This window comes from Babesia bigemina (genome assembly GCF_000981445.1).
Source record: "Babesia bigemina genome assembly Bbig001, chromosome : III".
Lineage (NCBI taxonomy): Eukaryota > Apicomplexa > Aconoidasida > Piroplasmida > Babesiidae > Babesia > Babesia bigemina.
In genome coordinates, this window is record NC_027218.1 from 2,433,538 (window position 1) to 2,454,488 (window position 20,951).

At 54.4% G+C, this 20,951-nt stretch overlaps 10 protein-coding genes across 10 annotated transcripts; 5 read left to right on the plus strand and 5 right to left on the minus strand.

The window, feature by feature from the left end:
* Nucleotides 1-124: 124 nt before the first annotated feature.
* BBBOND_0309730 (hypothetical protein) lies at nucleotides 125-2,110 on the minus strand (the record flags this gene model as incomplete). The annotated part of the gene is made up of 4 exons (XM_012913802.1): nucleotides 125-1,160; nucleotides 1,198-1,478; nucleotides 1,664-1,961; nucleotides 2,046-2,110. The coding sequence occupies 4 exons, from the start codon at nucleotides 2,108-2,110 to the stop codon at nucleotides 125-127; spliced, it is 1,680 nt and encodes a 559-aa protein (XP_012769256.1).
* Nucleotides 2,111-2,399: 289 nt separating this feature from the next.
* On the minus strand, nucleotides 2,400-4,793 carry BBBOND_0309740 (hypothetical protein, conserved; the record flags this gene model as incomplete). Its single annotated transcript, XM_012913803.1, has 1 exon — nucleotides 2,400-4,793. One exon carries the CDS (start codon nucleotides 4,791-4,793, stop codon nucleotides 2,400-2,402), a length of 2,394 nt encoding a protein of 797 aa, XP_012769257.1.
* A 470-nt stretch (nucleotides 4,794-5,263) lies between these two features.
* Nucleotides 5,264-5,692, plus strand: BBBOND_0309750 (hypothetical protein; the record flags this gene model as incomplete). The annotated part of the gene is made up of 1 exon (XM_012913804.1): nucleotides 5,264-5,692. One exon carries the CDS (start codon nucleotides 5,264-5,266, stop codon nucleotides 5,690-5,692), a length of 429 nt encoding a protein of 142 aa, XP_012769258.1.
* Nucleotides 5,693-6,200: 508 nt separating this feature from the next.
* Nucleotides 6,201-7,471, minus strand: BBBOND_0309760 (GTP1/OBG family protein, putative; the record flags this gene model as incomplete). The annotated part of the gene is made up of 3 exons (XM_012913805.1): nucleotides 6,201-6,963; nucleotides 7,010-7,327; nucleotides 7,365-7,471. 3 exons carry the CDS (start codon nucleotides 7,469-7,471, stop codon nucleotides 6,201-6,203), a joined length of 1,188 nt encoding a protein of 395 aa, XP_012769259.1.
* A 304-nt stretch (nucleotides 7,472-7,775) lies between these two features.
* BBBOND_0309770 (hypothetical protein, conserved) lies at nucleotides 7,776-9,009 on the plus strand (the record flags this gene model as incomplete). The annotated part of the gene is made up of 4 exons (XM_012913806.1): nucleotides 7,776-7,983; nucleotides 8,027-8,216; nucleotides 8,263-8,640; nucleotides 8,676-9,009. 4 exons carry the CDS (start codon nucleotides 7,776-7,778, stop codon nucleotides 9,007-9,009), a joined length of 1,110 nt encoding a protein of 369 aa, XP_012769260.1.
* Nucleotides 9,010-9,618: 609 nt separating this feature from the next.
* Nucleotides 9,619-12,264, minus strand: BBBOND_0309780 (hypothetical protein, conserved; the record flags this gene model as incomplete). Its single annotated transcript, XM_012913807.1, has 1 exon — nucleotides 9,619-12,264. The coding sequence occupies one exon, from the start codon at nucleotides 12,262-12,264 to the stop codon at nucleotides 9,619-9,621; it is 2,646 nt and encodes an 881-aa protein (XP_012769261.1).
* A 1,413-nt stretch (nucleotides 12,265-13,677) lies between these two features.
* On the plus strand, nucleotides 13,678-14,409 carry BBBOND_0309790 (hypothetical protein, conserved; the record flags this gene model as incomplete). Its single annotated transcript, XM_012913808.1, has 1 exon — nucleotides 13,678-14,409. The coding sequence occupies one exon, from the start codon at nucleotides 13,678-13,680 to the stop codon at nucleotides 14,407-14,409; it is 732 nt and encodes a 243-aa protein (XP_012769262.1).
* Nucleotides 14,410-14,447: 38 nt separating this feature from the next.
* Nucleotides 14,448-15,639, plus strand: BBBOND_0309800 (hypothetical protein, conserved; the record flags this gene model as incomplete). The annotated part of the gene is made up of 5 exons (XM_012913809.1): nucleotides 14,448-14,580; nucleotides 14,618-14,914; nucleotides 14,952-15,123; nucleotides 15,173-15,522; nucleotides 15,557-15,639. 5 exons carry the CDS (start codon nucleotides 14,448-14,450, stop codon nucleotides 15,637-15,639), a joined length of 1,035 nt encoding a protein of 344 aa, XP_012769263.1.
* Nucleotides 15,586-19,036, minus strand: BBBOND_0309810 (PAB-dependent poly(A)-specific ribonuclease subunit 2; the record flags this gene model as incomplete). Its single annotated transcript, XM_012913810.1, has 5 exons — nucleotides 15,586-15,733; nucleotides 15,770-16,090; nucleotides 16,126-16,221; nucleotides 16,258-16,787; nucleotides 16,823-19,036. The coding sequence occupies 5 exons, from the start codon at nucleotides 19,034-19,036 to the stop codon at nucleotides 15,586-15,588; spliced, it is 3,309 nt and encodes a 1,102-aa protein (XP_012769264.1).
* Nucleotides 19,037-19,683: 647 nt separating this feature from the next.
* BBBOND_0309820 (Trafficking protein Mon1, putative) lies at nucleotides 19,684-20,353 on the plus strand (the record flags this gene model as incomplete). The annotated part of the gene is made up of 3 exons (XM_012913811.1): nucleotides 19,684-19,736; nucleotides 19,854-19,888; nucleotides 19,923-20,353. The coding sequence occupies 3 exons, from the start codon at nucleotides 19,684-19,686 to the stop codon at nucleotides 20,351-20,353; spliced, it is 519 nt and encodes a 172-aa protein (XP_012769265.1).
* Between the last annotated feature and the right edge of the window lie 598 nt (nucleotides 20,354-20,951).

Below are 20,951 nucleotides of genomic sequence, written 5' to 3' on the forward strand. Positions count from 1 at the left end.
GCGTACTCGAGCCTTTCAGCTGCAGCTATCGAATGTCGAATTACCAGAGCAAAATTATCCGTGTAAGTGTCGCCTAAGCGAGAATAAAGTTCGTTGACGAGCTATTCTTAAAGCGACAAGCCCCTCAGTCAGCGACGAAGGAAGCCGATGTGGTTACCGGCAGCACCGGTGTTCTCTGCTGGTTGTACACGTTGTATGCGATATGCTCGTCATCGGCTGCCCACGTGATGCTGGTTGGTAGGTTCTGGTCGCAGAATGAGCAGCTGAGCGTGAGCGACGGAAGGTTGAAGACCTTGATAAGGTTTCCATACGTACCTACGGCGACGAATGTGTCTGATGTGTTCACCGTTATGGTGGTTGGGACCTGGTCGATGAGGATGGAAGAAACCACTGTTTCAGTGGCGACGTCCCAAACTAGCAGTTGCTTGTCCATGGCGACAGTGCATATTTTGTTCGCGGATTTCGCATGGTGTCCATACTGCCACGACGCTGCGATGATGCTTTTGGTGTGTGCCCTGAGCGACGTTACGCCTCCCTGCAGGCCATGGCCGTCTGGCTTGTATATTTTGAGCGTTTCCGTGCTATCGAGCATTGCCAGACACTTCCCTGTAGGTCCCCACTCCATGAATTGCGGATTAGATTGCACGGCATCCTGCAGGATTGCGCTCGCGTTTGTGGCAGTGTTATATATGCGAACTGTCGCATCTGCGCTGGCTGCGGCGAACACGTCGTGGTCCCTCCAGTCTATCTCCGTCACCACGGCGCCCTGGTTGTACACCGTGACGTGGTGGATGCCATTTTCTATCTTGAACACTTGGATGTTGCCCGCCGCGTCTCCCGCAGCCAATTTGCATACGGTGTTCACATCATCAGTGTCGTTCCAAAATCGCCGGTTTCCTGAAAATGCCACCGCCGTTATCGGTGCTCTGCCTAGCCTGCCTCCGCACATCCGGCGGCCTTTTTTGTCCCAGATGACAACTGCGCCTGTTTCGTATCCCGTGCAGAGCGCGTGACCGTCGTACCGCCACCTGAGGCAGGTGCCTACGCCCGCCGGACCGCCGTCCGTTTCGGTGAGTTTAGCGACGGTTGGCACGATCTCGCAAGTCTTGATTTTCCCCACCTTCGAAATGTCGTACAGGGCCGGCGGCGCCCCCTCCACTCTGCGCTCGCATGTCGGCGCGTATCAACGTCACTCACCTCTTTGCGATGTATCCCGGTACGGCGGGGTTAAACTGCGCACTCGCTGCTGCGCCCAAAGGCCCGTAATCCATCAGACACATGTAGCCGGACACCTGCCACCTGTCGGCCAGTCTCCTCTGCGGCGGTCCCACGTATATGGGTGGGATCTGAGCCAGCGCGCTTCCATCCTGAGACTCGCCACGGTCATTTGCCATGTCTGCATTGATATGACTAAATATACAATCGGTACATGTGTCAGGTATGCCATCGTTCTGCATTTTACAAACTCCATAGGATATCTGTGAACGCCGTGATGAGGCACGCTGCCGATTGCAACCACCCGGTGCCAGTCATGTCGACCACTGTCACATACATAGACACATACGTACGTACAACCGTTATAACGCAAGTATTGTGAACTGAACGTACCTGAATGTCTGCCTGGCGACGCATTGCAGGTGCTTTTGTGTCCATGACGGGCAACCTCGCGTGCCAGCTCGTTTTGCTCTGCAGCGAGGAGCATCGTTTCCTTGATGGGCAGGCCATTCTGTTGCCCCAGTTTGCGGAAGCACGCGTGTTTCCGAAAGAACGAGAAGGGCTCCTCGCACACGATTTGTTCGCCGGTGAGGTCGTCAGTGTGGTACTCGAGGTAGATGTAAATCATGGCCTTCTGCATGAAGGATACTAGCGCGTTCGGCGGCAGCTTGTCCGCATGGTTGTTGTAGTATGGATTCCGCTGTATCTCCGCCTCCTTGCTGAAAGAGAAGGCCGTGTGGCTGTACCTGCGCACCGCTTAGTCTGCTGTGTGAGCATTTGGCCGTCACGCCGGGTCCGCGCGGCCGAGTTCTGCTGCGCCCGTAACTCACCCGTTCTCTATGAGGTACCGGTAGACCAGAAGGTTGATGTCGTCCGACGACAGGTTGATCTTCATCCTGCCGCGTGGTTGTCCGCTGGCACGGCACAGCGTCAGACAGCGACCGCAGGCGCCTCTCCAGCAGCGCACCCTGACACCCACAAACGCCAAGAAATGTAAACTCAAACCTGTGCTTACTTCAATGTGCATCGCCGTAGCCCACCACCCACAACCGGCACACGGGCGCGGCATGCTCTAGGCTACACACGCCACTATTAAGAAGTCAAGCAAAACATTTCATAGACAGCACTTAAGTACAACGGATTATAGACGCCACATTGAAGGATTGTTATTTGCATATTAGGGGCTACACGGTAGGGACATTTGAGTTAATGATAATGTATGCTTCCTCTTCGATGTGTTGAAGCATACCGTCACCTAAGGCTGACGTGTATTCGGATTCAAATGATTTGCGATGTTCCTCTTCCGAGTCTGTGCGCTCGTAATTGAGTGTGTTTTTCTGTTTTGTTATCCAAACTCTGGCGTGGAAGTTCGGGGGCCCCGTAACACTTTCGAGTGCCGTCCTGCTTCCTAAGAATCTGGCCATTTTCTTTTCCATATCTTCCAGATTCCACCGCTGATTTATAGTAAACAAAGAAGACAGAACATCCCTGAGACAGCACTCGTCTTCCTTGCGGTACATCTGCAGCATACACGTGACTCCATCGTCCTTTGCGACCAAACTCTCCGAGACGAATGACAGATGTAGGGACAAAGGGCTTCTGCAGAGCGACAGCAGGAAGTTCATTGCATGCTTAAACCTGAGCTGCGTGAGTCCCTTGGTGTTTAGTTTGAAGATGCCATAATTCAAGCATGCCGATTTAGATTCGACCACCTCGTTATCGTAACCCGTGTCGACAGCAAAAAGCTTCTTGCCACTTAGCGAAAATTGCGTCGCGTCGAAAGGCGTTTGCGTTTTATTGTTGAATATGCGCGACATTTTCTCCGCCACGTCGGTAAAAGATAACCTTTCGTAATAGAACTTCAAGCACGTAACATAGTCGACAATATCGTCGTCCGATTCCAATCTGCCGTTTATCAAATATTGTATCATGCCGTCAAACAGATAGGAGGGCACCGATGGCCCAAACAACAATGAATCGATCTTTTTGACGACGGCGAGATACGTCATCTTGTCCTTTTCGTTTGCGATAATAATAGCCCGGACAATTTTGCGGTGTATCTTAAAAAGGTTCAATTGCATGTTAGTATCCAACAGTTTGTCTTCGTCCCCCATGTTGTTCAAATAATCTTCGAGGTCCGTAAAGGCTTCCCGTATGTCACACAAACCTCGCATTATTTGGAACAACGATTTGGGCGTCCTCATATGCGGCGGTAGGAAATCGAACTCTTGTTGGAACGACATAACCATCGTCCATACATCTCTTATGGATGGGTTCAAGGCGTCACTTTTTGGCTTTTCACTTTTGGCGAAGTGGATGTCCAACGTGCGCAGGAGCGCTATGCTGAACTCCGCTGACAAAATTGGATCTAAATACGCGAATTTGACACCACCAGTATACATGTAATCGCACGGTGATGCAGGAACTGCGTTCATGAGGAACCTTTTGATTTGTGCGTCGGAGGCGGGTAATGAGTCCAGGATGGTCTGCAACGACACCTTTTCCTCCTTCCGTGTGCTTGATAAGTTGGGCGCCGTCTTTATAAGGTTGTGCACGTACGTACACCTCCCAACAACAGACAGGATATTGCAGGACTTATCTTGGTCCGCGTTCACGCGCATAGGGTTGACCAGCAGTATCTTGCCACCCAACTCTACCCTTTCTAGCAGGTAAGTTTCACCACGCAGGCTAAGAACAAGCCTGGATTGCTTACTTCCCGAATAGTTCTTTAGCAGTTTGAAATATCCCTGCTCGGCCGTGAACATATCCACCATTGCGTGTGCCACCCTTATCAACAGCCACTGTGGGTCAGTCAATTCCAAATCCTCCGATGGGCATATAAACCACGGCGAACCGTCACCCATATCAGCAGAGTGCTGAATAATCGACGGCCGTTCACTGAAAACGACCTTTGCACGCGTTACGCCAGATATTTCGAAGTACGCCTCATGCGTTTCCGTACATTCGCCGTCCGACGTGCCATTGGTACAGATACAACTACAATGGTCCTCCACCTTCCTAAGTACCAAGAAATGGTCTCCCGATTCCAGATCCACGTACTTTCCGTTGATAATGTGGGCGCCAACAGTCAGGGTGATCTGCCCATCGCGCCTAGCAGTCGTAGGCTCACCCTCCGATTCGAAAAGCGGCAGTGACGTCGTGAGTTTCCCCCATGCCAAAGAAGCATTAGTAGTACTTTCTATTGTTATGGACCTGGACATAGCAAACTTGCCATTGACGTCGAAGCTCCTCGTGATATTCAACGTGTTGATGGCCGTCGGCTGGTGTCTTTTGGGGTGCCTGCTGCGATCACGCGGCTCCGTTTTATACCCAGCAACCTGTGACGCTATGGCCTCTTTGATGGGATCCTTGATGATCTGTGGCATATCCCCGAAGAATTCGAGAAGCGAGATGGGCCCGAATGACCGGCCACATGGCGCATCCGTATCCTTTCCTTCAGCGCTTAAGATTTTGAACCTGAGTGTCTCTACATGATTAGGATCCTCTTTCTCGGTCTCGTCTTTCGGCGAGTCGCTGCGTTTGCAGCTTCTGCAGCAGGAAGGTACTTGCGACATCATTGCCACGCTGTATTCATTCCCGTATAGGAATTTACGTTTTGCAAACCTTACACATCACATGCGGAATCTACTTGTGCTCAATTCGTATGCCCTTTAATTCCTTATCGTACATGTAGACATTCGTCGATGGAATCACCTACAGCCTCATGGGAAGCGTGTGTAGACAGACTAACAAGTGACATAAACTATAACTTCCAGTTCTTCCTACACACTGAGCAGGGCAATTTATGCAAGGTACGACGTATTAAACCGGTTACTGCATTCTCGGTTGAGGGACGACTGCGGATACCGCAAGGGTCGGTGATGGGCCATCATCCCTCCTCGCTGTGAATTTTTCGTTTGCTGCGCGAATGGCAGACGCCATGACAACACAGTGACATACATTGCCGCCATAGATACGTGCTATAATGGCGTAATGTGTCTACGTTTGCTCTAAATCATTGTGGCTACGACGAACGTCCACGCCGACAATGGACGATAGGCGCATCGTGTTCGACGCCGACCTGGATGCATACGTCGACGAAGGCCCATCAAGACCGCCAATTTGTCGCCATTCGAGGCAGTGCATCGCATCGAACGGCGGTATCGCCCCTCAGGAGAAGTACTACACGCTTCCTCTTTCGTGCATCCAGAACCACTGCTGGATCGACAAGTGGAGTTTGGCCACTGACAAATCGCACCTGCAGCTGCAGTGCGGGATATCGCTGCAGCTGGTGCTGAACGAGCTGCTGAGGGACTCCACGATAACCGTCCACGAGTACTACGAGGCCCTGAAGTGCTTCAAGCAGGTGCGTCATCGGACAATGCGCTCTGAAAACTTAAAACGTTGCAGGCAGTCCAGGGCAACCTCCATCGCATCAAAGAGCTGCAATTCTCCCATCGGCGCAATATGCCGTTGAAGGTGGACGGCCTGCTTGCAAACTACAAGAACGAAGGCGGCACGTGGATCTTCTTTCTGGAGCGCGTCCACATCGCGATGGGCAAGCTGTCCATGTCGTCTCCCTCCATGAAGGTGTGCGTCACCAAGCCCGGCCAATAGACTTCAAACGAGCGCTTTCACTGTATTGACGCATCACAAAGCCCGCATCGTTTCAACACCCCGTCGGTGGCATGCTGCCACCATCACATCTTTCCAAACAACACGTCACAGCACTACCACATCAAAGCACTACCACATCAAAGCACTACCACATCAAAGCGCTACTACATCACAGCACTACCACATCACGCTTACAAACACGTAATCCATGACGTCAATAACTCAATTAAAGAATTATTTCATTATGGTTTTCATGGCGCCATCGACACCATCAGTGAACTAACCGCCATTGACAGCGCCACCAGTTCACTCGCCGCCATTAACACAACCACCAGTGCACCCGCCGCCATTGACAGCGCCAACTACCCTCATCCCACCATGATCTCACCTGGCGGCTCGTCCGGTTGTTTGATGAACTTGATTTCCTGGCTCTCCACCGTTTCTCGCGGCGTGTACAGCACCTGCTTCGGGTGAACGAGCTCCCTGAGCGTGTTGACCAGCCGCTGCAGCCCCAGCCTGTGCGTCGCCGAGGTGCCCACCACCCTCACGTGCGGCGTCTCGTTCCGCAGCTTGTAGTATACCTTGTCGAGGTTGTAGAGCGCCTCCTTGTGGAACATGTCGCACTTGGTCATGACGACGAGCTCCGTCTTGTCTTGCTGGTACATGTTCGACGCCTTGACTATGGCCCTCAGCTGTTGCAGGGTGTCCACCGGGTCGCCTTGGTCGTCAGCTGCGTTGATGACGTATGCCACCACCTTCGTGCGATATATGTGCCGCAATATCCTCGCGTAAATCTGCTCGTTTTCCGCTGAGAATGGCGGCAGGTCCATCAGCCTGACGTCGAGCCCGTCGACGAACCTCAGCACCGCCACGTGCGGCCTGGTGGTGGAGCCCTCCTCGGGCCCGATTCTGGTCATGTAGGACGTCAGCGCGCTTACGAGGCTGGTCTTGCCGGCGTTCGGCCTCCCGATGAGCGCCACGTCGTTTATCAGCCTCAGCTCCAGTTCGATGTGGGTGGTCTCCCCCACCTCCGGCAGCCTGTTGTCGTGCTTCTTGAACGTCGACGGCCCCAGCCCCCCCTTCCCGCCGCGCGCCACCACTATCGAGTGCCGTTCCTCCTGGAACTGGTGCCTGCAGCCACCCCGTGAACACACTCCGAGCCACGTGCTCCACTTACCAGAAGACACTCCGGTACCCCGCCATGGTTTTGATGCGCTTCCTGACTATGACCCCGAGCGGCACATTGACCGTGGTGTGCTTGGCGTGCTTCCCGCGACTTGTGCCCTCCGCGTCTCCTCCGTTGTTCGCCTTGATGGTCTCCTCGATGTGCAGCAGGCTCTCCACCAGGTGCGTCGGCTTGAGGATGACATCCCCGCCGTGCCCGCCGTAGCCCGGCCCCGCCAGCTTCTGCGAGCGGTTGACGTTCGGCAGCGGGCTTCCGCCGTGCCCGCCCCTGCACTTGACCCTGAGGTAGTCCACGAACGGCGTCTGGTACCTGGCAAGAGGCTGAGTGTGCGGCCGGCATGCGTTACCTGGGGAAGGTCTCCTCGTGCTTGGGCGCCATCAGTTCGCCAAACACCTTGGCGACGTCCTTGTTAAACGTCCTGGCCACCCCCGAGGCCCTCCAGGGCGACCGCATCAGCGCCATCGGCTGGATGTGTAGCCGCCTTCATCTCCGTCGTTCGGTGCCATCGGCGGCCGTCCAGCGGTGCACTCAACCATCCATTCCCGCTGAGCTGGCACTATTTACTGTCATTAACCCACTTTAAGCTTTTTCACCTGTGTCTAATCCCTGTGTAGATCACGTCGCCCACCTGCTCTGCCTATTCACCCCGTCAATAGCGTCGGCCGGCGCGGCATTCTTGGGCTCTTCGCCGCCACACCCAGCCTCCCCAAATTACAGACATCGTCTTTGACACCGTCTGACCATCTGCGGGCGCAAAATGTGTCAGCTGGCGAGTTGCTCCTCCCGTTGGATTCTACGCGGCAGATGGCTGCTGCACAGCGCCGCGGCGTGGCGCCGCGGCGCTGCTGTCCCTCCAGGCGCCAGCAGCCTTCTCTGCCGCCCGTTAACGCGGGATGTGCGCGCTGTGTCGAGCGGCTCGTCCGACAATCGCCTCGCCTCAGCTCCTGCCGTCGCCAACGTTGACGGTACTGTTTGCTACCTAACTACTGGGTAAAAAAAGCACTGCAGACAGCGTGGCAGTCGCCTCCGCAGCGGACTCGACAGCAGTGACACCCGCCGCCTCCCCCGCCGAGTACTGCAACGAGATCCTGTCTGACCCTTTGTCCGATGTGAGCGTGGAGGAGAGTGCGCGTTTCGTCGTGCCGTTCCCGAACAGCGACCGTCCGCACCTGCTGGAGGTCATAACCCGTCCTTTCAGGTACGTGGCGCTATAGTTGTGCTGCCAGTTAGTGTCATGCGTGCAGGCAGAATTACACGTTCGGCGCCGCGTCGATAATGCTGCACCTGTGCGTGGAGCGACTAGAGAACGAGGAGCTGACGGCCGCGTTCGAGATCGGCCCCGGTTTTAACCGGCGTGCGTACTTGCTGTTTCTGCACGTGTGGCTGCTGCACCGGCGCGCGATGAAGGAGTGCCCGCTGGGGATCCTGCTGGACCGCTACCTGTTCCGCTGCGCGTTTGAGCTGCTGGGGGAATGGCTGTCGATGCGCGGCGTTGCGGAGCACCGCTTCAAGCGTGAGCGTGAGAACTGCCAGGCGTTCATGATGAAGTTTTTGGTTGAGCTGGACCAGTGCACTTTGGACGAGGAGCTGTACGCGTACAAGCTTTCGCGCGCGTTGCATGAGTATGTGCGTTCGACCGGCAGCGATATTGTTTCAGTCACATGTACGAGGGGGACGTGAGCGAATCCACGGTGCGTCTGCTGGTGAAGTACGTGCTGCGGCAGTTCACGCACGTGTCCAACCTCGACAGCCGCGTGTTCCTGGAGGCGATGTTTTTGTGGTTTGTGTTTGCGTCAGCGCCTGAAATGTGGCTCAGGGCCGACACGGAGCCCATCTGCAAACCGCAGCGTCTGCTGAAGCGCGCAATGCCGCAGCTGATAAAATACGGAGGTGAGTTTGGCCAGGAGCATACGGCATTGCCCGCAGGCTACCGGCCCCCGACGGCGGACACGGCAAAGCTCGGCCCCGGTTCCACCAAACTGGAGGCGTGAAGCAACGCAGAGTCACAAAACAACTATATAATATACGTAGACAATCGCAAATCACTCAAACAAATCATGAAAGAGAGCCGCCTAAGCAGCAGAGATTGTTAGCCCCGGAGGGCCGGAGTGGGTGCACCGCACAACCCAAAAGTGTTAGGGGGAGGCGACGCCTGAAGAGCCACCGGGCAAGCCCATGGCGGACATCTTCCCCAGCGAAAAATACCCGTGATAAGATAGAGTCCAATTGGACTCGTATCAGCTATCACGCTGATAAGAACAGGTACTACAAATTGATCTTAGCCAAGAGGCCGAGAAGGTATGCGCGGAAACGTGCGGCCGAGCTCCGCTCTGGCACCACCACACAAAACGGGTGATTACTCTAATACCCCATATTAGTCAGACATGGCTACACACAAAGATGTTTGCCGTCCGATGCAGCCGCAGTTTCAGCACTTATCTAGCGGTTCGATGTATTATAGATATAATTTCCACGTTTGTTGATCGTGATGTGTCGATTTCTGAGCGTTACTCATGTTTGCGGTGTCTCCAGACCTCACGGATCGCTGACGGTTCGGCGTCCTAACAGTGATAGCGGTGGCAGCCGCTGTCTTACCGTTACTATGTGATTGAAGCCGTGCCAAAGATGGCTAAAATCGCAGCTACAGTAATGAATTTCACCGCGGCGTGTGCCATGCCTGACCGCGATGTTAGGTATACCACCGCCAGCAGTTCATTGTTTTCGTCGAGGCACCGGCACTCCACGTCCACGACTGGCTGCTGGGATTCGTTCCTCAACATATCCGTTGAGATGTACCACAACGACTTGAATCCGCCGCGGGTGTTTTTTTCCATGATATTCTGTAACAAGTTACTGCTGCGTTGAACAGCAGTGCTCTGTGTGTCTAGTGACGGCGCATTTACGTCGTGGCATTCGGGCAGAATTTTATCATCCGGCCCCTTGGGGCAGTGCAATGCCACGACGTTGTGTTCGGCGATGTTGAACGTTGCACTGTTGTAGGTGCTCTTCGGGTAGGAGTAGTCCAGACGAAACAACGCATCCTCGGCGCTCACCCCGTAGTGGTTGGGGGTGTTGCTTCGTATATAAATCTGGACGACGGCGACGTCGCTGTTCTGGTCGTCCCATAAATGGTTTCTTGTGCACAGAAAGTACATAGCGTTGTCACTTCTTGACGAGAGCACGTAATCGGGGTCTAGATACATCTCGAAGACCGATTCTGCGTTTTTGGGCTGTTTCACCATAGTCAGCCCGTGCATGGCCCTGGTGGCGTAGAGTGGCCTGCCACGAATTTTGTCCATGAGCACACCCGGGAAGAAGCGTGGTATGTCGTCGTAGACCTCCCACGCTTTACTCGGGTACAAACGAGTAGCTGGACGGTTGACAAAGAAGTCGGAGCAGTCGATTCGTCGTTTCTGCCCCGCAGCCAGCAAGATATGGAACAATTTGGGTCCATCAGTGGGCTTTAGTATGGAGTTGTCCGGGATTAGAATTTTGCCTGCGCTGTCGAATTCCTCGAACTCGCCCACCAGTTTGACTATGACGATGGGGCTGTTCTCGGTTGTCGAATAGTCGCGTTGATGGCTGCTGCATTCGTAGTGAACTTCGTCCCTGATGGGGCTGCGACCATGGACTCCACTGAACACGATTTTGTGCGACTCCCCCCTGCTGTCTTTAACTAGACTCCTGGTGATTCCAGCGTGTTTATCCACGACGTAATCGTCGTCTACCCTGACGTAGCCGTGTCGGACGTCTTCCGGCTGTAGAGGGAAGTACTCCCTCTCAGATCTGCGGGGGCACCTTACAAGCAACTTCTCAGAGGGGCGCAGAATGATCTTGCAGGGCCGCCAAAGCTCCATGTCATCGTCGAATATGCACATCTTTGTATTTTTCAGCGCAAAAACATATGAGGTGTAATCCTGGGTTCTGCTCTTGCAGCTGATTTGCAGGGTCATGTCCTCTAGTGCCGAGGTGTTGGAGAAATCAATGACCATGAGGTGCTCTCCTCGCTTCGATAAGCGCGTGTTAGGAAACATGAGGCGCATTTCCATCATGAATTTTGCTGCACCAACCGACATAAGACTCGAAGGCCACAACATGTGCGTTTCAAGTGGGCAGTACAGGGCCACGGCCCTGGCATGGGTCAGATTATATTCGTACATCTGCACCGCTTTCTGTCGGTGAGTGGCCTCACCATTCTCATCCCCCGCCGCCCTGGGACCCGGTTTGATGATGTCGATAACCGAGACGGTGTTGGAAACAAGGTGGAATATGCTCTCTAATTGTTGGTTACTTGAAGTGCAGCTCAGGTAAAATTTCCCTTTGAATACGCGAAAGAGCGATGACAGGCCACGGCTCTTCACGACTAGGCTTCCACCACCGATATTTTTAAAGTTTACGGAAACGTTGTGCAGCGAAACCGAATCCTTCCATTTAGGATTAATGCGAGAAGGCGTGACCTTGTCCGAGTGTAATACGTTGTGTTTCATAGCTTCATGTTCAACTGGTGTCCACGTCCCAGCCACCTTTTCGTCTTCTGGGCCCCTGCACAGTGCTATCAGTTGGTCGACCGCGGAGTATTCCTTTGTATAGATGAGATCGTGCATCATTGGGCGGAAATCGATGTGGCTGATGTGGATAAAATTATCCATTATGACGGGTTGGTCGGGTATGACGCGTACGGCAATGAGCGCCGAAGGGTTGTATATCTCCCGTCTGTGGCATTCATTCAGGCAGACAAAATACATCGTGGAAAGTGCTCTCACCTTCTCTCCGGTCCATAGGAACGACAGCCGCCTCGACGATTTGCAATACTCTATGAGTATCAGCGAGTCGGTGATGTCATCGAGGAACCCCAGCCGTTCATCCGCGAACGTCAAAAGGTTGTTGGCGATGTCATCTTTCGTGTATGGCGCTGCTTCGAGGCACGACCCACCGCGAGGCGGTGATGTATAGTACTTGGTTAATTCGTTCGGGTAGAAGTTAGAGACCGTTGCACGCGCGCATGGGCACGTGATGGTAATGCTCTCACCGCGATAAAGGTCCACCTCCGCCACATGGAATGTCGGTCTGTCTGGCGTAAGCTTCGTAGTGAAATCCGCTACCAATTTTCCAGCGGAACCCTTTGTTTGCAGGGTTTTGTAAACGCCCGGTTTGAGAGGCTTGCCGTGAGCACTGCTCGTAGGATCCATCCTGACCTCAGACACGAAAGCAAGCGCCACCAGTACAAACCAATCTCCTAACGTCATTTTATAAATGGGTCGTGCGTTGGCAAATGGACAGAAGTTGTAAATGGAAAATCATTTGATTTCCCCTACCATGCAATTTTAACAATCCTAGTTGGTTAAAACATTATCCCAATAAAGCCTTTTTATTGGCCTATATGGAGCAAGCCACGAATATTTCACTACGTTGCCATGGTGCTTCAAAGTTAGCTATCGGCGTCCACGAACTCAGCTTTGTTTCTCAGGATGTCATGAAAAAACTGCCATTTTGCTAGACGGCAGGAACGACGCAACGAATCAAAGTCGTTGTATTATGTTTGGTTCTTAAAGTTGCAACCACTATACATGGCTCATTTGAGGTCACTTAGCACGCAATCTCCGTCACAAGCGCGCCGTCGTGATTAATTCGTGATATTCTAGGAACGAACATGGATAATAACCGTTGTATCGCGCACATACCAGCATTATTTGACTCGAAATGGCGTACAGTCAATTGTTTGGATCATAGTTGAGTGAACAGTTGACCCGGATACACGTGTAATGCTGATCCTTGAGTCTAAGTGTTCATAGCGGCTAGACAACTCTTGTCCAGGGAAAACGAGGCCAACAAAAGCTATTGACAGTTTTGGCTGTGTCCAATAATGGAATCGAACGTCAATGTTAGGAATTGTTTCTCTTCTGTTTCTCAAATCGATGTTGATTCATGCAAAAGTGATAACACGTGCACGTTCTGTGCGTTTTCCAAGCGTTGCAGCGTGGCACTCGGGGCCCAATTATTCTATTTCGCATATCTCATTCGGTACGTAATGACTGCCTATGGCAATGAGTTATCGCAAGGGAAGCGGTGCTTCGTATCGACACGCTCCGTGCTTCTTGAGTGACCTAAAAAAATGCGAAAGAGGCGTTAATGCCGCAATTTCGGCACTTCAGTTAACGACTTCCGGCATATCGCAGATGCAGGAACAAAGTTGCTGGAAGCACGTCTGCTCATACACCGTCAGCATCGACAGGACCTAGACACCAACAGCACCTTTCGTGTTATACACCGGTGAGATCGGCAGCTCGAAAAAGCTAATTGTAATTGATGCTTTTTGCCATTTCAGCTGGTGTGCGTAGTTATCATTTCTACTGTGTACGGGCGACGCGATTCATACTTCGGGCGGATGACACCGTTGCGCTTCCCTATAATTTCACATATAAACAACCGCGCAAATAATTAGAACAATAAAATTGCGCATATACACTTCAGACACTTTTTGGCTCGCAAATTAGGGCGACTGTTTCATTGCGTCGGCGGTTAGCCACGTCGGATAGGTATCGGTCTCGTTGGACGCTAGGCGCTGACCGCTGGCTGATTGGACATGATGCCTCTCAGCTGAGGTGCCTTCCGTCGGAAGATGTGTGGATCTTTCTCACCCATGTGTTGCGTTGTTCAACATGGTGAGTGGTCCTCACGTTGCCGCCTCGGCGGCGTCTAGAGGTTACGACGATGCCGAGAACTACGTTACGTATTCGAACACCAATGGAAGCGGCCAACATTCGGCCTCCGTTAGCCGCCAGGTGCTTCAAGGTCGTTCCCCCGGCATGTTTGGCATCGCCGTCCGCAGATTCTCCACTACCGATGGGACGTCGACCCCGGCATCGTGGTACTACTCGGTCCCTGAATCCAGGTCCGGCTATGGCTCAAACACGCCACTGAGCGATGCACCGTACGAGCATGAGGTGATCCTGCGGAGCTACTTCCACGGCCAGCTGGCGGACGTGATGAGACGTTCGATTTGGTGGACCATTATGGGGCTGCTGATGGCCGAATTAATGCAACGGAACAATGCAATTACGACAAGCCGAACAGTCTTCAACACGTCTCTGCTGTTCGCGTCGCTGTTTTCTGATCTGATTGCGGAGGTTTGTTTGATTAAGCGCGCATGGCAATCACGCCCGCAGAGTATGACCATTCGGAAACTGCTGTGTTTGACTCTCCTGTGGCGCCTGGCAATCTGGACGATACTGCTGCCGGCGTCGTATTGTTTCTTCAGTATGTTCAGCCACATGTGGTTACAAGTTTTGCAGACTTCTATCTGCCGTTGCCGGGCGTATTTTCGTGGTGGTGCCTACTGGCTGTTGTGTTGGATGGCTTTCAAGAGGCCCTCTCCAACACTTCTGATTTAGTGTACAAGGGAATCGACCGCCTGAGCCATCACTACGATATGGCCATCGACCCGGCCAGGCATAGCATGATGCTAAACAAGTACCAAATCGCCTCCCTCGTTTCGTTCGTCTGCGTAGTGATCCCGCTGTCCCTTATCGCATACGGGCTCAAGTTCGTAGTCAACAAGTCAGGTTTGTGAGTTGCATCGCATTGCCAATTCGCGTGCAGAGCTGTTTATTCTGGCGACAGTCATGGGCAGCGCTTTCGCCGTGCTCTCTGCCGTTTCGCTCTACTACTACTGCAGCGGCCTGGGTTACGCGGCGCCCGCGGATTACACCGTGCACTATGGTAGCGTGGAGTTGTCCGTCGCTTCCGCTTGGGACGAAATGTGCTGCAAGCTGGACGACATTAAGGAGGGCATGCTGCTCGCGTGCTCATCGGGTTCATTGATGAGGCAGATTTTCTTCGTGTCGATGGAGACTGCTTTCGAGCACTCTTTAATATGCTTCTGTGTCCCGCTAACCGGTGAGCGAGCCTCGTCCTGCCCATTAACACCATGCAGCTCTCGACCGAACCTTGTTCCCCGATCGTGGCATCTTGCATGCCGCCATCATATGCTCGCTGTTGGTATCGGCCGGGAAGTTCGGCGGTTCGGTCTACGGCCTGTACGCGGCTATGTGTCCGCCAAGAAATTCGCGAGACGTGGTGCCCATTAGGATGACCAAGGTCTACAGGTGCGCTCTAGGTGTATGCTCTGACAAGTCTTAGGTGTCTTTTGATGAGTTGCCTGTCTCTGGTGGCGCTTTCCATCTGCAGCTACGCGAACGATGGCGATCCTTACAGCACCATGGTGCAAATGATGGTCGTGGGGGCCCTGATTTTCACGTTTTTCGCCTTCTCGGCGTACCCGAAAGCCGTCGTCTCTTCAATAATGAACGTGGCGATACTAAGCCACCCGCTATCGTACAAGATTTTCGACTTCGTCAACACGTTCGCAGTGATCTGCGACATCGTCTTGACCATAGCCCTAACGGTGTTCATGAACAAGGCAGTCGGCACCGTTGGCATAAACGGCACCGTCGTTTCAGTCACGGTGTTCTACATATTTCACACGCTGTACCATGTGCTTATAGGTAAGATTTTTTGACCAGTTGTCCAATCGCGCAGGTATACGGCTAAGCGACGTAAGCCCCGAGTCAAGGATGCACTCGCCTCACGTGCCTTATGGGCCCCCCTTGGGCAGGCTCTAAGTCGGTTACCACCCAGTTCGTCTTGTAACCGGTGTCATATAGTTCCGCCAGCATGGCTGGCAGTTCGCCGCTGCGATCGTACAACAAGTATTTCCTGCAATTTTGTGTTGCATGTGACGTGGTCGCTTACCTGTAGAGGTTCAGCGCGGCTTTCGCGTCCTCCACGGAGTCGTGCTCGCCGCGCTGAATGTGCTGGTGCAGTATGTGCGCAGCCAGGAACTGCAACGAGATGTACCTCCTTCTCGGCAGCCTGAACAGCTCCACCGTGTCGATGACCTGGTCGTGCGGGACGACGATGTTGAGCATTTTGAAGTCCTGCTCCAGCCCGTGGCCCAGTATCTTGCACCCGGCGTCAATGAGGTACCTGATCTTCATATATATGGCCTTCCTCGTGGTCAGCCAGTGCACCGAGGACTTCAAGTCCAGGTCGCCGTGGTGGATGCCAGAGAACCTGACGCGTGCTTAAGCGAGAACCTAGCTTCTCACCTTGTGAGGTAGTCCTTTGGCGGTTTTCTCCGATGAATGTAGTGGTCCAGGAACGGGATCCCACACGCCTCTCCGGTGCCCCTTACGGCGCTGACCCTGCAGGCGTTTAGTCCGGCTAGCACGGGCACCTACCTGGCTATTGACGCTAGATGCTGGTCTCCATCTTCCTTGGCGGAATATAGGAAGCCTTTCCTCTGCTGCAGGCTCGCGTTCGACACCACATTGTCGTCCGGTAAGGAGCGGTGGCTCGTGAGCCCCAAGCTCTCGTTTCCCGTTTCGACCCCTTCGATGTCCAGGGCGACAATGAAATCCCTCAGGTGCAGCGACAGCAGCTCGTTAACCGAGAGCGGCACGAAGGTGCGATATTTGTCGTGCGCCCTCGGGTTGTGAGCGATGTTGCACTCGGAAATGAATATGGACGCCGGGATGGGCACCTTGCTGCTTGGCACGGGCAGCGGCACTATGCGGCCGTTGAGGTTCACAACCGTCAGCTCGGCGTTCGCCGCCGGGTCTATATCCTTGATCGCGCCCAACATCTTCTTGCGGTATATTAGGGTGATCGGCTGCTTCCAGGGCGCGGAGAAATCCAGCATCTGCTCGAGGTCCTCCTCGGAGAGTTCGCACACATAGCCGTCGTTGATCAAGATCCACTCTTGCTTGTCCTGCGCGGGTTGTGCCTGTTGCGGCGCGAACCTACCTTCATCTCCTGCGGCACTCTGATGTACGCCAGCAGGCGGTAGCTGGAGTCCTCGGGCGGCACGGAGAAAAGGACGCTGATGAGCTCGTACGCGTCGTCTTTGAAGGTGACGTGCTCGTCGATTCTCGTCACCTGCTCTTCCTGCTGATCTTGGTTGCAGTGCACTATCATAAAGTTCGGCGTTTTGCTGACTTCGGTGTGGTACTTGGTGCGGACGGGCTTCTCGCACTCGGTGCAGTAGGAGACGATCTCCTCATCCTCCGCCTGTCCGGAGACAAAGAGGCTGTAGCGCAGGCAGAACTCATTCTCCAGCGTCTTTGTGGTGCGATGTCCGTTTGCGCATGTTGAGTCCACCGTCTTCGAAAAGCCGAAGACGTTCTTGATCAGCTGGCCTTCGTTGGACGCGTAACCCCGCTCGTCCCTGCCGTAGTAGGTGTCGAGCTCCGAGTTCATCTTTTCTATGATCCACAGAAGCAGCCGCTGAACGGAGGACGCGGAGGTCTCCGACCTGTCCACCGGCATGAGCTCCTGAAGTTGCGTGGCGCGCAGCTCGGACCGTTTCGCGGGCACGAATTTGCACTCTTCCTCAACAATCCCCTGTTTCAGGTTCTCATGCGCCACATGCAGCATGTGCATCGCAAAGCCGACCTGGCACGTGAGGCAGTGTTCCACTTCGCAGCAATGGTACCGTATGGAGGTGAGCCTTTCCACGAAGAAAAAGACCTGCACGAACACCTGCACCAGGTCGCCATGGAAGGTGCCTATCATGGAGGCGAACTGCGTGGTGTTTGAGTATTTCTGCTGCTCCTTGATTTTCTGGAAGATGGGCTTCAGATTCGCCGGGTCCATCTCGTACGCCGCGCCGATATCGTTTGGGAGTTCGATGGTGCTGAGCGCATAGACCTCATCCGCCGTGAACACCCGGTATGAGCCCTTATGTATGTCCACGTTCACGTCGATGTCGTGGTAGACCCATGAATGACCATCGTTCAACCTCGGGTATTTGACGTACTCCAGGGTCGTGAGGTTGCACTCGAAGAACCCGCCGTCATCCTTGAGCGCGACGACCTTGTTGCTGTTGGGGACCACGGCCGTCGCCTTTATCGGGCTGCCCACCCAGATGGAGCCGGTGTTGCTCATCCGCAGGTCATGCACCTGCAACAACGGCTCATAGATGAGCGTGCTTCCATAAATGTAGCACCCAGTTGTGACCACGTAGTTCCCGTACGCCGAGATGCTCCCAACCGCGTTCGAGTGCGCCTCCACGGTGTGCGCCACCTTTTGCATCCGGTGGTCCACAACGTGCAGAAGGCCTGAGAGCATACCCACGCAGATGGTGTCGGAGTACGCCTTTTCCACAGCCCCGTAATTCTGAGTCTGTAGTGCGTACCCGAGCGCGATCGCGCCCGAAGTCTTGTCTGGGACCATCTTCTGCTTTACGAACAACTTCTTGGGACGGTTCATCCGCTCAGACGACGGGATGAACTCCGGAATCGCGTCGAAGCTTCCGTACTTCCTGGCGATGCTCTCGAGAGAGGACGTGGTTGCGTTGTAGATGTCGTTCTGCGGGTAGAACTCGGCTGGCTGCGCGGCGTCGTGGGAAGGCGACACGTCGTTGTACTGCTGGTGGTACGACATTATGCACGAGCTGGCGGAAGTGTCGCCGTTTAGACCGGCCACCACCGTGATCTGGTCCGCCACATCCGGCACGCTCATAGGCGCGTTCGACAGTTTCATTTTCCCAGATACTTGCCCCGTGAGGGCATCGACGGCATACAGGTCCTCCGCATTGGTCGCCAGCCAGATGTTGGTGTTGTCGGGCGTGCAATTCAGAAGCGAGCACACGATATGGGCGGCCCCGTGATTGGAGATTTGCGATTCAGCCCTCTCGGAGGTAAGCCGCATCCGCCTCCCTCCGTCCCGGTTCACCAACTCCACGCCCTTCGCGTTGGACACAATGAGGCCCGTTTCGTGCGGCTGCATGGCGTTCACCGTGCACATGTGGCAGCCGCAGTACTCGTTGTATTGGTTTGCGTTGCCCGCGCCGTAGTGGCCGCCGTTATGCATCCCCCAGTGGTTGTACTTGACGGAGTTATCCGCGGCCGAAATGCCGACGACAGACCCCGTAAGGGGAGTCCGCATGTTGGAGTGGACCCCATTGTACACCCAAACAACGTCCTCCCACCTGTCGTACTTCAGAATACCGTTTCTCATCTTGGAGGTTGCTGAGGCACGCGTGACAGCACTCGCCGCTGGATCTCCACTCGCGCCACCGAAATCTTGACCACGAAGACCTCCGCCTTCTTCCACCCCTCCGCTTTCTCAAAACGCTAGGGATTCATCCGCTTGTTGATACCTGTCCTCTTCGTACGCGCTTGAATCCGATGAAAGCAACCAAAACTCAACACATCACCGACCTTAGTGCCCAGATTTGTTAACATCCTCTTATTTAATAAGCATTCGTGGGTGTTATGAGCGCCTTTCGATCGGAAATCGCCAAATGCCGCGCGGAGCGTATCTGCCTCGGTACGGCAGCGCGATATGCGCAGTAGGAAGACGTTGCTGCACGAGCGAACAACACACCTTGCACCTTTACGGAGAATAACTATCGATCACACCGCGGCGATCTGATTTTCAAGGTTTTACGGCGCCAATTCAGCCCCCATGTGTCCGTGCTCCCTGGCCCCTCGACGTCTCGCAAGGAGCGGATTCCAACGTTTAGGGCGAGCACATCGGCGACTTCGCCGTTGACACACCTTATGCGAGTTTACTCAGGGCGTCTAGTTCATAGCAGGCCCTTGTCTTTGACAATGTGTGTGGTCGGCGGTTTCCTTTAGTTCAGCTCCGGTGTGCCTTTCAGAATGGGCACCAGGGTTTTCGCGTTCACTTACGCAGGCAAGCCGCTGTTTACAAAGTAAGTTATCCGTCTTCCGTGGGAGAATGCGCGTGGATTGCGTCCATGCGAGCTGCCGATTCTTGTACCGTACGCCCAGAACTTGGCTGCCATTCTTACATTCTAATTTTCGCGCAGCTGCCCGGAAGGCGAGCAATCACTTGCTTTCTACGGTACGTTGGTTCCTTTCGCCTTCGAAACCCGCAGGCGTTTTGTGCGCGGTCGCCTCCAAGGTGTCTACGCTGCTGTCCGAGTACACCAGCAAGGATGAGTTGAGGTACATCAGCGCCGGTGACGAGCACTTCGTCTACCTGGACCGCGGCCCCCTGTGCTACTTCGGCATTGGGCCCAAGGGCGAGTCGCCCTTGATGGTGTACAAGGTTCTGTCTTACCTGCATCTCCAGATCCTGTCGATTCTGACCCGGGGCGTGGAGCGCGTTTTGCTGAAGCGGCCTTCGTACGACGTGCAAAACCTGTTAGGCGGGACTCAGTCGATCCTGCAGAATTTGGTGACCAGCATGGACAGCCCCCTCAGCCTGCTTGACACGCGCGGATATGAGGCCCTCCCGCTGCCGGCGGATACCCGCTCCAAGTTGAGCTCCTTCTTCACGGATTTCAAGAGCCCGAACGTGCTGTGAGTCCCCGATTCGCGCGCGTTTAACTGATTCGGCAGCTGTTGTTTGATGGTGGTCTGTCACCGCGTGGTGGTGGTCACCATGTCGAAGAGCGTGACGCTCAGTCCGTCAGGTGGGTTGCATCCAGGTCCCGCGCATCGCTTCGCAGATATCGCAATCATATTACTCATGGTGGGCGGCGCTCGCGCGCTGCGCCAGGAGGAGAGTTGGACCCCCATCTGTCTGCCCGGCTTCAACGACCAGTACGTGCCAGTTCCCGCGCTCGATAGCATGCGTGCAGGGCGTTCACGTACGCGTATGTGAACTGCGTGCAGCCGCACATAGCCGTTATCTGCATCTCCAGCAGCGGCGACCAGGAGCTGTTTCACAAGATCTCCGAGCACGTCGGCCGCGTCACCAAGGTGGGTCGACCTGCCACGCAACCACACGCGCGCAGCAAATGACCGACTCCGGGTTGCTGGACCGTTTCCAACTGCCGCTGGTGTCGCTGCAGCTGGAGGTATTTTGCGGCGAGGACCCGTCGTGCGCCATTCTGCACGTGTTGTACTACTCGAAGAAGCTGGGGCAGTTCTTCTCGTCGGCGTTCCGCAACACGCCGTTC